General features: G+C 41.1%; 1 protein-coding gene across 1 annotated transcript in view; it reads right to left on the reverse strand.

Moving 5' to 3' along the window:
• The window catches only part of RND3 (Rho family GTPase 3), an 18411-nt gene extending 3358 nt beyond the window's left edge, over nucleotides 1-15053 (reverse strand). Inside the window, exons 1-4 of the mRNA XM_006024535.3 lie at nucleotides 14815-15053; nucleotides 14564-14651; nucleotides 3866-3975; nucleotides 2164-2298 (exon numbers count right to left, since the gene is read on the reverse strand). Coding sequence (XP_006024597.1) covers nucleotides 2164-2298; nucleotides 3866-3975; nucleotides 14564-14651; nucleotides 14815-14964 — 483 coding nt within the window. The 5' untranslated portion in view covers nucleotides 14965-15053. The remainder of the gene's footprint in view (nucleotides 1-2163; nucleotides 2299-3865; nucleotides 3976-14563; nucleotides 14652-14814) is intronic.
• Nucleotides 15054-15257: the final 204 nt, after the last annotated feature.

The following is a 15257-nucleotide window of genomic DNA, read 5'->3' on the forward strand; positions in this document are numbered from 1 at the left end:
TCTTTATGTACTAAGGACTATTAGCCATGAGATTCCTTTGAAAGGAACAATAACCACAGGTACTAAACACCCTACAATTTTTATTCAGTGACCTTAATTGCATGCCTTCTTGAATATCAGAATTGTTTTCCAGATTCCAATCAGTTCCATCTGAGCAAGCTCACTGAAGGCAATTAAGTGAGCAGTAGGGCTGTGCAAAATTTCGCCGGCTGTTTTGTTTCGAGGCTGTTTTGACTCGTTTCGAGCTTGAAACAGTAAAATCAAAATGAAGTGAAGGGGTTCAAAACAGCCTCAAAATTAAATGAGGGCAGCTGAAGCATTTTGAGTTTTGAAGCTGAAGCTGGGGTTGGCTGCAGGGGAACAGAAAGTAAGCAGAGAGAGGAGGAAGAGGGGGAAAGGACACAGTGAGGACATGCCTTAACACACATGCTAGAGAAGAAGCTCTTGCAGGAGAAGAAAGAAAGGCTCTGTCACAGTTTGGCTGCAGGAGATGCTTCTGGTGCTACTGTGCTGCTCACTAAGTTATTTTATTACCTGTTGTCATTTAAAGTGGTAGACCAGGTGAGGCTGTCGGGGAGAAGAAGGCCTCATTGGGGCAGACTACCATGTCATGTAGAGGCCCCAGCACCAGTGACGGCGTGCCTTAACACACACACGTACGTGTCACAAGTTTTGCTTGTCAGCAGCTTGAGGTGCAGTTTCCCAGAAACCCCTGCACCCATCTCCTTAAAACATGGTAGCCCCTGCTGAGGATACAAAGCCTGCCAAGCAGAGCTGTGCGAAACAGCACCGTTTCATTTCAACTTCTGTTTCACCACTTCGACGGGATAGTGCTTTGTTTCATTTCGAAAGCACTGTTTTATTTTGTTTTGTCGAAACTGTTTCGCTGTTTTGCCCATTGGCTATAATGGAGAAGTACAAAACTGCCTATAATTTTGTCATTTTATTGCAGATTTGGATGAACACAGCAAGTATGGTAGCTCCTTCTGAGGGCATGAAGCCTGCCAAGTTTCAAGGAGATAGGTGCAGGGGTTTCTGGGAAACTTCACTTCAAGCTGCTGCCAAGCAAAACTCGTTTCACGTGTGTGTGTTAAGGCACAGCAGGGTGAAAAATTGTTAGTTTTTCATGTATGTTTTCAAACAACCTGTAGCTTTGCCTTTACTTAACCTGAGCAATGCTTAACCTTTTCAGAGTCACAGCACCCCTCCACAACTTTGAACGCGATGGCACCCCCTGGTTGAAAACCACTGAGGTAGGCTGAGCGCAACAGTTTTGCTACCTGGTGCTAGTGATATCCAGTTGAGAACTGCCCCATATGTCCTGTGGATGGCTAGAGTGGGAAGGACAAGTAGGAGTGATAGCTCCTCCTGCAGCCCTTCCTGGTCCAACCTTACATGGCATCTCCCCCGGAAATGGAAGCTTACAGGACAGGTGTAACCATCTCATATGCCTCCGTTTCCAGGAGGAACTAGTAGAGAGAAAGTGGACCAGAAAAGGCTGAGCCAGAACGCCTGTCTGCCTTTTCAACTCTGGCTGTCCACAAGATGTGCAGAGCAGTTCTCCCTTAGAGACTGGTTTTTAGGAAAGGAAAACTGGATATTGTGGCAAAACAACAAACAGTTTGGAACTGCAAGACAAGCACAAGTAACTAGATGATTCTGCTTAAATACACCACTTTTCAATTACTTAAACACTGACATTTTAAGGTGTCAACATTTAAAAAAATGTCAACTCCTAATGTTTTAGGAGTTAACCCAGAAGTTGGCTAGAAGTACACATCTAAGATATTGTTTCAGGCTATAGATGCTGAAAAACATTAGTTTTGTAATGAGAACCTTTTTAAAAGTGAACTCATACATTTAAGGGCTAGGATTATATTTATGCCAAGAAGTCTACTTCTGGTACAACATTCTGGAGGTAAAGAATACATAAGCCTTTGATTTTTAATGTAAGCTGTTCTCACACACAACTCCACTGATCACTATATACTATCAGGTATTTAACTCAATCAATGTAAATAAGAGAAGTACAGAATAGAGGTGTTTCTTCCAAGGTGAAGGTAAATCTTAAATTAATGTGTAACTAGCTCTCCATCAACAATTAATAAGTGCAAAAAAGAGGAGGTGGAGTTAAAAAGAAGAGAAAGAAATGCAACAACATACCTGATCATATGATACTGGTGTCTGCCTGTGATTGGAAAGCTCTACGAGTGTGCTCACATCTGTTCGCAGATCAGACTTGCAGCCAACCAAAAGCATTTTGGTGTTAGGACAAAACTCCTGGATTTCACCTTTCCACTGTAAAATATTACTGTTGTTATACAGATGCAAACTATTTCAGCTGAAGGGTCATAGTAAAGAAAAGCAAAAGGATTAATAGTTTGAATGAAATTATAAAAGCATATTTAAAGTTTACATCATTGGCATTTGTTTAACTTAGAGCCAACATGTAACATGGTTACAAGGATTTTAGTGCATCTGAACCAACACAAGATCTCTAGCGTTGGCCTGACAGCCAGATCTTGCAACCCTTATCAACTCACCAGTTCAGATGATTTTCAGTGAAACTGCTTGTATGGCATCACATTTAACTTACATGACTAAGGGTTCACAGGGTTAAACTCTGATCCTACTTAAATCAGTAAACAATTTGCAATCTTATTCCTTGTTCCATGACTCACTGGCTCTGCCCACATTGCAGTAGAAATACTGAAGGGTGTTGCCATTAGTTCAAGAGAGCTTCTCAAAAGTTGAATTACAAGGTCTCATATGACTACAAAACACTAAAAGGTAATCATAGAATGTAGCCATAAGCCAACATAACACTCAAAAAAATATCTATTTAAATCTGCAGAGAACCACCTTGTAGCAATCAAGAAATATATTTAATCCTGTACATACAGAATTCTTTGTATTTTATGCAAATACTGGGTGAGAGCACTAGGAAAGAAACAAAAACTCAAAACAGAGTCCTTCAAAATGCTAAAAAAAGCCATGTATTTGCAGGCTAAGTCCACAAATCTTGGACTCATTAAGATTTGATGGGGGAATATTATTTAACTTTGAAGTGCTCATTAAGTGCTTTCCACAGAACTGCCTCCAAGACATAGTACTCAGACTCCAAAGTTAATATCACAGCATTTCTATTTCCCACCTTCCATCAAGAGGACAAGATCAGAGAAATCAAAAGGCAAGAGGCCTGACTTTCAAGTCTACCTGAGCTTCACTTTTCTGAGGTGGTATGGGAAAGGGTAGAAGGCAGGGAAAAAAATTCAGGCACTCTACCAAAGTCCATCACACATCTAAAAAACATGACCGGCACTCTGGAGTTTGGTGAAGCTTGCAGTTCTAGCCTGCTCTTTGAAGCACCTCCTCCAGGGCATCAAGACTTCTTTAAAAGTCAAACTGTCACTGGCTTCTTGTTCAACATGACTGCATATTCCTACCTCAGAGTGGTGTCAGAGCTATGACAGGGCCTAAAGGCTGGGTAAACCAGCTTTAAACTCCACCAATGCAACCTACCCCAAGTTTGTTTTTACTACACCTGTTTACTTGTTTCCCACCCTTCCCTGAACACGTATTTTATGGTCATAAGGTCAAGAGGAAGAGGAGAGCTACAAAAGAAGCTTCCTTTCTAGGCATATTTCTATAGCGTTAACTCTACTCCCCTAATGCCTGTTCAAGTATTTTCCATTTTTCTCGTGTAAGGAACTAAGATTCAAGAGCACCGCATCACAATGTGCAGTGTGTTCTTCTTTAAATTAACTACAGGCTGAAGATTATGTGACTGGAAACAGTGACACATTAAAATACAGTCTATTTATAAATAAGTTTGAATTTTAAAATATGTTTCTCAAACACTCGCCTTTTTTAGCACGCTGTCGAGGGTTTCTGGCCGACTAATGTCAAAACAAATCAAGACAGCATCAGAATCTGGATAGGAGAGCGGGCGGACGTTGTCATAATAAGGGGATCCTGTTGAGAAAGAGAGAGATTTTTTTCCTTTTAATTGATTAATATTTTTTCTGCTAGTCATGCACACTTATAAAAAGGGATTAAGAAAACCAAAAAACCAAAAAAAGAACTTATGAATGGCCTGGTATTGCTTACTTTCCCATGCTCAAATTCCTTTTCTTGCCTGGCAATAAACAAAAGTGACTTCTTCCTCATATAATTAGCCAGTGCCCAATTAACATGTCTTTTACTGGAAGCTCAAAAGCCTTTGTGACATTCCTGGTAATTCAAAGAGTGGAACTGGATCTGGAATTAAATCTGGAGCTAGATATGCTCCAAAAATATGGAATGTCAGTTCTTTGGTTTGTGTGCATCTCCAAATGACTGGAATCTTTCATTTCTTCCAGAAGCACTCTCATAATAGCACTATAGGCCTCACAGTCCTCCCTATTTTAAGGCATCTTTCCTAGTCAAGAGTAGATATGACATCTAGTTGCAAAATATGGTTCCAAACAACTCCAGTCTCTCAGACTTAGGGGTTTCAGAGACTATTAGAGTGATAAGGGTTGGCTGTCACTGTCTCAACTAGATCAAAACTTCGTAATTTGGGTGCTGTCAGATTCTGAAATTGATTCAGACCCATTTCCATTCAGGAAAAGTAACATTAAGTCAGAAAAACAGAATAGATAATAAACCCAATTAAAAACAAAGAGCCAAGTTATACTATCACTTATGCTAAGGAACATCCAAGGCAACTGTGCTAGATTTACATTGGTGTAATGGAACAGAATTTGGCCAAAACATTACCCTCTAGGATGTTCATTATTTTTCCCCTATTAGCTTTTGCTTTATGCACATCTTATGGCAATGCAAGTCAAACCAAGGTTAGATTATAAGGCTAGTTTGCAGGACTTTGACTTTACAGAAGAAAACCAGAAGGCTTCTGCAAAACAGACATGCCACAATTTTGTCAACTTTTCACAAATGAAAAAGTTATAGCATGAAAATAGAAATGAGTCCCCCCAAAAATGAGTTTGAAAACTTCTCTGCACTATTCAGAAATATCTTTCATTGAAAGCATTCCTTCTTAAGATTTAAATATGTTGATCTGGATAATCAAAGGTTTCCAGTGGCACAGGTATCTCCAATTGTTATGGTTAATGGTAATTTTCAGGAGCTTATTTTTTTCCCCCACAGACTGCTATTTTTATTCAGCATCCTGCATGATATAAAAAATTACAATCTTGTCATCTCTAAGATGAAGGTCTCACTGACCAAACAGAATTGTTCAGGTACATAATTTTTTGTTTGTTTTTTTTTACACAAGTATATAAAAAAAGTCAAGTCCATAAAACTGGGTTTGATCAAATGAAAGGAAACCCTAAACATAAGTTATTGTATTAGACTGACAGGGCATAAACCTGGACCAAATTTTCCAAAGATGTACTCATATGTCTCACATACTGTTATGTAGTACCCTTGGTTCCACTGGGATTACTCAGATATAAAAGTAGGCATATGTATAACTCCACAGGATTGAAACCATAATTGGTATTAACTCCTGGAGGCAGGGAATTTTATGGGCCAAATTACCTTCTGCATAAATGGCATATCTTCTTTAACTTATGGAGAAGACTCTATTTATCTGTTAGAGTTTACTCAGTAGGACCTGAATCAGCAGGGTATATTATGAGCACGTGGGTGGCAAGGCCACCAGCTGAAGTGAAACCTAGATTTTAAGAAGTCAGAGCTGTAATGGAAGAGGAACTATGACTTCCAAAACAAAAGTTGTTTCTATATATCTTTCTCTATTATGTGAACCCAACAGATGTCATGTGTTATTTGAGGTAACAGCATAACTTTCGACAATGCTGATGTCTGACTTACGAGCTGGTTAGATCACTGATTTTTTTTTCTCCTCTAAAAAGAGGATTTTTTTCCTCCTCTAGAGCTAATTGACTGTAAAATATCTTCAAGGTTGAACTACACCCATGATTAACCAGATTAGAAAAAATTCCTGAAGTTTTTTCCTGACAGACAGCTCATGCTGTTGCATAAAGCAATAAGGGAAACAGCGAGAACATATAAAACCACTTCGGTTAGACAGTTTATACCAGAAGGAAACCGAAAGGAATCTTAGGAATTTTGTTTTTGAAGCGAGGAGTAACATATGGGGAATGAAGCATTACCAAACTAGGTAGCAGAAGGTAATTTGTTGAAACTGGACTTTCCCTCCAAACCCCCCCACTTCAGAAGAGCTATAAACAATGTCGTATCCAGCTATCCAATGCTTCAAATGCTGCCCTTAAAACAACTCGAGTACTATCCATTGAACAGGATACTAGAGAAAACATAGATCAAATAGATTAGGTCTTACAAGATAAATATGCAGTCCTCAGGGCCAGATTCTGCTTACTTCACGATAAAACCTACAGAAACTATATTTACATGTACTCTGATGTAAATGAGCACTAGATTTGACCTTACTTTGTGGACTGGACAAGGCCCACATTTTATGTTTAACTTTTTATGCTCCACAAAGTAGTTTAAACCTCTTTGTGTAACGTTCTGTGATCAGTAGGATATTTCAGAGTTAACAGAATACTATATTCTATGCTTATTATTATTAAAAAACCTTCCTGATGTTATCCGGTAGAACAAGTACCTCATCCTACCTGGCCTCTCAAGAGGAAAAAGACTTACGTAAACTGTCTAGATAACATACACAAGAGGAAACAACCATGAACCAAGGGAAAATACAAAGCAGATGCTACTGGTGCAACTCCATCACTAGTGCAACTCAATTTACATCTGCTTCAGTGGGTTTATTGTGCTTTCTTGTATTTTTTACAATAAAATGTTTTAGGTTATATAAATGACTTGGGAAAGAGGCATCTTTTCACCTCTCCCTGGCCCAGCTTGAGTACTGCAAGCATTTCAGAATATCAAGGGACTAGTGTACTCAATAAGTCATGTAGTCAGGCTCAAAGTCCTTGGCAGATGTTTTGGTGCATCACATCTCAACCAGAGACCAATATCACTTTGCAGAACTGCATTCTACTTTGCAATAGCTAGTTCTGGGAACCACAGCATACCTCCCTCAACAGGCATTAGACAAGTAAGGGCAGGATTAGCCCTTTGTCTTTAGGATCATTAATATTTGGCCAAATAAAAGTTGCCAGCTAAGAGGAGTCTTAAAAAGCCTCACCCAGAACTGTAATTCCTTAAACACATACCTAACTACTCAGTCACCACTTCAAGGATGCAATATACCATATATGTACATCAACATGTATTTATGTATGCACAGGCATCCACTCACTCAAGTCAGGCTAGGGATTCCATTTACCATGCCAACAAGAGTTACATTTGTTTTCTTAAGTTTCTTTTTTAATCTCTTAGTAAAATATGCAGAAACCTAAGAGAATTAAATGTAGCTTTTAAACATGATCTATCAGTTTGGAAGTAATCTGGATACAATAGACACATTCTTTTCTCTAAGGAAGCATAGGCTGCAACTAGCAGGAATCGTTTAAGTACTGAGAGCATAGCATGCTCACTGTAAGAGAAATATATATTTCTTGGTTTCATTCAGCAGCAATAACTGAACCTTTGTCATGGCACAATTACAAAAGAACCAAAAGACTGAATGCATGACTCATTTTCAGTATAGCATTTCATCACTTTATCCAAATAAATTCTCAGAACCTAAAGAATCTTAGGAATGTGAATCAAGCCTAAACAGATTTTTTGAATACAGCTCTGTTCGATCTTTTCCTCAAGTTAGTCTACAGATTGAAATCATGCCAACCCTAAAGAACAGGGACAGAATGCAGCTACAACTGCTACACTCCAGATAAAACTTGAAACCTATCATAGTTGTCTTTGCTTTGTAAGAACAGATTGGTTGCAATCATAAACACATTTTTATCAGGGGTAATTAACAGTGCACAACAGGTTCATCTTACTCTACAGTAGATGTTTGCCTGAATGGCATTTTTAATTTCTTAATCCTATTTGGCAAGTCAGAAAAAAACAGCTTTATGCTTAGATATTTACAAAACTTAGGATCTTACAGAAGCTATTAAGGTTTCATGCAGAGTTCAAAAAGCAGAACTTGACCTTAAATGTTTTTTAAAAATACAGAGGCCCTGATCTAGAAGAGAAATTGAAGTAGCTCCATTAACTTCGCAGGACTTGGCATGTGCTTGAAGTGTTTTGTTGGATCAGGGTTTAGTACTACTGTAAGCCAATGCATTCCTGGAAATGCAAGTCTTCTGCTTATCCACAGAACTGAGTTTTTTCTCGTAACCCAAACACATGTTATTCTATTTCACTCCTGGAATAAAGTAACCAACTCTAGGCAATTTGCGTGTCTCACCTAATGCAGTTCTTCGTCTTCTTTGAGACTGGCCCTGCATTACACATACTGTTAAAAGAAACTGCAGACACCAGTACAATAGAAATCAGTTTCATTACTTCCAGAATATGAAACACATCACATATTAGTATTTATGGCTATTTCAGGTCAAATATCAGTGATCAACAGGTGAACAACTTCTGCCATTATCAGTTCCCCAAACTGTCCAGTTACCAGGTGTGTGTGTGTTCATAAGAGTGCCAAAACACGTGGTGATAACTGAGTAGAACACTTCTCACTTAGTTTCTCTTGCCAGCTTTTTTCTTTTAATGCTCTGTGGTTCTTTATTAAACCCTAAGGGAAAGCCATTTATTTACAGCTGACTTCAATATTTTATCTTTTCCACTATATATAGAAGAACTTAATATATTTACAGCTTTAGTAGCTCTCTACCACATCTTTATTATTGTTTTTTCCCCCTTGAAATAGCATATAGTCTTCTCCATTTCCTAGTTGGCTGTATTTTTAAGTGGGGAACAGACACTGAAAATCCTATCCTAGGGAGGGAATCATTCTAGACTCCACTCTAACTAGTACAGTGTTTTCCAATCAGTGTGCTGTGCCACAAAAGTGTGCCATCAGAAGTGAACAGGTGTGCTGTGGAATTTAGCCATAGCGATGAGCTACAACAGGCATGAGGATGGGGAATACCTTAACAGGTGTGCCATGGAAAAATTTTATTAATGCAAGTGTGTCTTGAGCTGGAAAAGGTTGGGAAACACTGAACTAGTGATCTGAAAAAGTTTGAAAACATGAAGTCTCCTTATGGCACTTTCCATTTTTGTATGTTTTTCCAGTATTAAGCTCAATATTTATAGGCTAGAGGTCTAATTTATATCTTTCAGAAAATGTTCCAGTAAAAAATCCTTCATAATTAATGTTACATTTTTACACAGACATCGAACACATTATACACATCCAAATCACAGTAAAGCTAATTTGTTTTGTAACTCTAAGGCCCTTTTGGATTAATTATATGTAACCTCCCCTCCCCACCCCCCCACACACAGTACCATAGTATTTTTTGTCTTAGTGACAATTATTTTCTTAAGATTTTCAGCACAAAGTCCTTCCCTTCAACCTTCAAATACTTCAACCTCCATGTGTATGCTACAAAAACAGCCTAAGCTGTATAACTGGAGGGAGAAATGCACATGATGCAAATGTTTTGCCAGACAACTTTATTGTATCAATTAAAAGAAAAAAAAAAAAAAAAAACCAGTCTGAAGAAAAATGGCAACCAGTAAATAATCTTCATAGTTTCCATAAAATAAGACTTTGGAGGTTCTTTGAATAGCCAATGAAGAAGTCTTTCTAACAAAGTGAACATACTGATGCTTAACTATACACTATTACTACAGACTGGAACACTTAACAGTATAATGCTATTGCTACCAGACACCCTACTTAAAAAAAAAAAAAAAAAGTGCTTGTAGTTCTAAATTGACTAAATCTTATCTTGCCAAGATTTTTATATTGTGTAATTTTAATCTTTTGAAAGATTAAGAATGAACCAGAAAGTATTTGGCTAATTAATCTTCCCATCCCACTCACCTTTATAAACATACACTATCATCCTCTATTTATTTGGGTTTTAATGACCCTGAAATACACAAAAGTTCCCAACCCAATAAACTGGTTGTAAAGCGCTTTATAAAAGAGATGCTAAGTTGTGGCATCCTCACTCAAATGTTTTGTAGTTATATGATGCTACTCTGGACCCACATTTTACTAGCATGCACTGCAGAGTCAGGTATAACCAAGACTGATTCCACTGTTAAGGTCTGATCTCAACATTATGCAGGGTTGATTTTATTTTATTTTTTTCCAATGTATACCTGGGCTCCTGGCCAGTCACCTCGGAAGACGAATTAGGCTCCACGATGGCACTATCTTGCTCTTCAACTCAGGACAAGAATACCACTAACTTTAATTGATCACAGGTGTTAATCATGCTTGCCAGCTTGATGCATAATGTTTGCATTTTTATAAGAAAAACCACACAGGCAGTTTAAGAGTAACAAATAATAAATACTGGAGACTGATCTCATTGGCCAGTGATTTGATTTTAAATGGCAGGGGTTTTTCAGTCTAGCAGTCTGTGTGAACTACTGTTGTTTGCAGTGTGACATTTTTTTAATCTGTAAACTGCCCAAGGCACTGGATTGATTATATGGCACCTGTGAACTACAAAGATCAAATGTTTGGTTTTGTATATACATCTTGGATGGTTTTAGTTTTAAATTGTTAAAAAATTAACAGGCTGATCCTGAACTAACTCAGGGGAAAAAAAAATCTGCTATTAGCTTCATGATCAGGCCTCAAACAGGAAGCAGTTAAGATGTATATTCCTATTAAACTATTTCTTCTCTTTCAGAAAAAGAGGCAAAATATTCCACTACCTAAGCATGTCTGGCCTACTTTTCCAGGCCAATTTAAGATGTTTACATATCAGAGACTTTGACTTGTGATGGGATCACAATTTCATGAATCCAAAACAGACATGTACATTTTGGAGTAAATTTATTAACTGTTAATTTTCTAGAAGTTTAGTGCATTTTTGTAGAGTTTTTATTAAGCGAGTCATTTTTTTTAAATCTTTGAAGCAGTAGAGAAGATGAACAAAAAAAAAAAAAAAAAAAAACCAAACGAGTCATCATGCTTTATTACACTGATGGAATGCTAATTTAGACTTTGGAAGTTTGAAAAGCTATTTTGCTTTTTGAAAACACGCTACTATTTAGCCTGGGTGATGAAGCTACCTGCTTTGTCATAGCATTCCAATAATTTGAGATCACTTACTGCTAAATCAGCCACAATAAGGAAAACCAAAAATCAGCATCTAAAAGCTTCCCATGTTTTTAACAAAATAATCTTCCTAAATTTACCTTTGGTATCCAAATCACCACCCTCCCCCACATCTCCCCCTTGGAGAAACAACTGTGTTCATCAAGATCAGCATAAGATATGAACCAAGCAAGAAAATGGAGGAGCAGAGAGGCTGTTCAGCTTTCTTGTTAGGGATCAGTTTAATGCCTTGGTTTCCAGACACTCATGCTCCAACAGCTACTGATACTGCCACTTCAACTCTCCCACTCTTGGATTATATGACTACCTCTCATTCAGCTCATCTCAAATTGGTAACAGATTGTAGGCTGTTCCCAGTTCCAGTCTCTCTCCACAACTTCTAAGTGACATAAAGAACGATACTGAATATAGTTGAATCAAGTCCAGCACAGAGCCGAGTTCTCAGTCTGATAAGCAGGTACAGTAGGGCATAAATGCTGGGAAGTGGCTGATCTAAAAAGTGAGACTGACCGGCTTTGCTGGTAGTTTGAGAATCCAGGCCCCCCCTCAAATCACCACCACCACATTGTAGATCTGAATCACTGACCATTAGCTAACATTTCAATTGGCCTTTGAAATTGGATCCACCACCAGGCATCCAAGTCAGTATTTTTTTTTCCTGAAACAGGAGTGGGAAGGATTGGGCGAGGGTGGAAGAAGTGGCCACTTTTCTGGTTGCAGTACTTAGAGCCGAGAGGAGAGATTATTCCCTCTGCCACCTCCTGAGGTCAGTGGCAGCTCACCATTAGAGCTCTACCTGTTAATACTCTAGCACCTTTCAGAGCCAGGGAAGTCCTGCATTTGGACAACAGTTTGATGTAAAGAGAGAACCTTCTGCAAGGCACTCCAAGAGGAATGTTCATCAGCTGGCTTCATCTACTATTAACACCCATGTAGATGCAATTTATCTATTTCTCCTTGGCTTTTCACAGGAGTTGGAGTTGCACAGCCAGGATGATGGCCATGTAGTCCTGACATCAGCATACAGGCCTCTTAGAGATGACCCTCTCTCTCTCATGACAAGCCATATGCTGGGTTTTCCTCCTGAAGTCATGCCTTTTCTCCTTCCACTGTAATATACACAATCTCCTTATTAAATGGGGGTTTCGTCTCCACCCTTCATCACATCACATAGAGCAAGTGGCTAAGTAAAATATCCCTCTGTAGATAAAAGAATTAAAACCAGATGCAGCTGCTGGTCCAGGACAGCTGCCATTCACATCTGGAAACAAACACTCTAGTTGTGCTAATAGAAATAATGTGTTCTTCAGGGTCATCAGGGCACTTGGGAATTTTTAGTTCCTATCTAGTTACAGCGGATTCCATCAAGAATCCCATATGGCCTGCTGCTTCACAAGATAACAATGGCTCATCAGACAATGATTTATCTTCCCAACTCCCTTCCTGATTCTAGTCTTATGCACCAATACAAACAGCCACTAACTTTGGCACTTAATGCTCTTATGAAAAGTCTCTAGGATCCTGGGAAAATTACTGCAGAGCCAAAAAGTGACTGGACTACATGGTTTTTCATCTGCTTCTGATAAAGCTAGGCAAGGCCTATGCTAGAAGGAAGCTTTGTTCCCCATGCTATGAAGTGGAAAGCAATATGGAATTGTTTCCTCAGATTCCCCTGCCCTACGGGGGCTCCATTTCCTGCTCAGACTCGAGTGTTCCCCTCACACACTGGGTGGTCTGTTCCCTTTCCACATTCTGTTGTCTCGCTGCATGCCAACTGCCATGTTCAGTCGTCTTTATTGCCTTCTGATGCTCTCTACACCCTTGTCTTCCTCCCATCAAGGTGTGCACTCCACATTCCTTTGTTCTCCTTTCTAAAGCTTGGGCACTTCCCATTCAACCTCCTGCCCTCCAAGATTTTTCCCTACCTCAGGAACTCTGCTTTCCCTTTCCAGAAGTCCTACAGGAGCTCTCTGTACAGTGCACTTCCTCACAAGTACTAGGGAAATCAGGCTATGAAGTCACTCATTTTCATACTACTACTTTGTCTTTCAAAGCACATGTCCCTTTCATGCAGGGTATCCCCTTGTTTTCCGATTTCCTCAAGCTGGTCCCTTAGGAAGAGCATTCTGTACAGCATCTCCTGCCTCTAGAAGGCTGTCCTTTTCCATAGTCTCCAGTTTGACTTTTTTCTGCCAAGGCCTCTCTCTCCCACAAAAAGGCGTTTCCTCCAAAAAGCCTCCCCCCCACCCCCAGTGGTATCCACTTAGGGCACATGAAGCTGCAACGTCTCAGGGACAGGGCTGGAATCCACAGGAAAACACTGGCACCAACTTGCAGCCCTGCCCTCAACACCCCTGCAGTGGAGATGGAAGAAAGTGAGCTGTAGGCAGGGCTTCCTCTGTGCAGGCTGGCCAGGGAGAGGTGGGGGTAGAGGGGCAAAGAAAGGGAATGGCCAGTGTTGATCAGTCTGTACATGGTGGGAGAGTGGGGAAACCAAGAGTTAGAAGAAAAATGTTCAGTGAGGGGCAAGTGCATCAATTTCAGGCTAAGGAGTTGGGAAATGACCTGGCACAGGACCATTTGCAGCCCCTGCATTTGTAACTCTGGCTGCACCCACTTCAATTTGGGCATCGTACATACCATAGATTTCCTGTTCTTATATTACCTTCCTCACCAAATACTTGTTATAGTGTTGTGAAAGCCTTCTTTTTTGCCATTTTGGAGCACTGGGCTGTTAACAGTTATGCACCTAGGTCCCTTTACTCACTCAAGTAGTCGTCTCGCTGAAGTCAGACTTGCCTGGGCTTGCCCAAGGGATAACCAAGTGTGCATGCACGGGGGTTTATGGGACTGAGCCCTTAGTAAGCAAAAAAAAGAGAGTCAGGTCAGAGAGGCAGATGCCCCTAACCAGCTCAGATGTCCATAGGAGCATTAATCTGCTTGTTTCTGTATAATCATGTTTTACCCAAGGAGAGCCCACGCTGGCTTTCACAGCAGCGATGACAAATATTAAGATGAAAGGCTCACAATATGCAGTAGTAATAGCCTCCCATCTGCTGAGCTACTCTCCACAAGAACTTTTAGAAGGGAAAAGGGGGAGGGAGAGAAAGAAAGAAAGAGAGAAGGAGGAAGAGAAACTAAATGAAACAGGGGCACATTAAAACAATGTCACCTCCTAATCACAGGTGACTTTTACATCAGGGAGCATCTGTGATCTCCACTGGAAGGATATAAAAGTGATTCAGTAAAAGGATATAAGTGATTCAGTAAAAGCTCCTGGTGCGGCGGGGAGGCCGCAATCCCTGATCTTAGAAATAGCTCCACGCGAGTCCCGAACAGGACCCGGAGGGAACACAAGCCCCCGCGGGCCACGGCTCTTACCCGAAGTGTCCCACAGACTCAGCTCTATCCTTTGCGTGTCGATCTCAAAGCTGGCCGTGTAATTCTCAAAGACGGTCGGGACGTAGTTCTGAGGAACAGAGAGGGGAAAGAGGAGAGAGAGGTGGTTACCGGCGGTAAGGAGCTAGACACAGCAGCAGCGGCAGGTCCGGCTAAGAGCCCGGCAGCCTCCCGGCACCCCTGCGCGCCGGCTGGGGCAGAGGACGGACAGCGCGCCCCGGCCCGGGACGTACCTCGGGGAAGCAGTCCTTGGCGAAGACGTGGAGCAAGGCGGTCTTGCCGCACTGGCTGTCGCCGACCACCACGATCTTGCACTTCACGTTCTGGTTCGGATCCATGACCGCCTTGCTCGAGAGTTTCTGGCTCGCTCTTCTCTCCTTCATGGGTGTCGCCTTGCGTCCCCGTCCAGCAGAAAGCAGGCGGCCCGGCCGCGCCAGGGGCAGGGAGGGGGCGGGGGGAGCCGAGCGGAGCCGCGCCGGCGACCGGCCGCGCCCGCCCTCTAGGGGAGCCGCGCGGAGGTGCCGCCCGGGCCAGTCCGTGCCCCACGGGGAGTGGGGTCCTAGCGCCGCCCTTCAGAAACCTTCCTCCCCGCCACGCTGCCTTAGGCCCCCCCTCAGCCTCAGGCTCGCTCTGCTCCCAGGTCCAGACATCCCCCGCTCTCTCCGGGCCCAGTGCT

The sequence above is a fragment of the Alligator sinensis genome, unplaced genomic scaffold, assembly GCF_000455745.1.
Source record: "Alligator sinensis unplaced genomic scaffold, ASM45574v1 scaffold61_2, whole genome shotgun sequence".
Classification (NCBI taxonomy): Eukaryota; Metazoa; Chordata; order Crocodylia; family Alligatoridae; genus Alligator; species Alligator sinensis.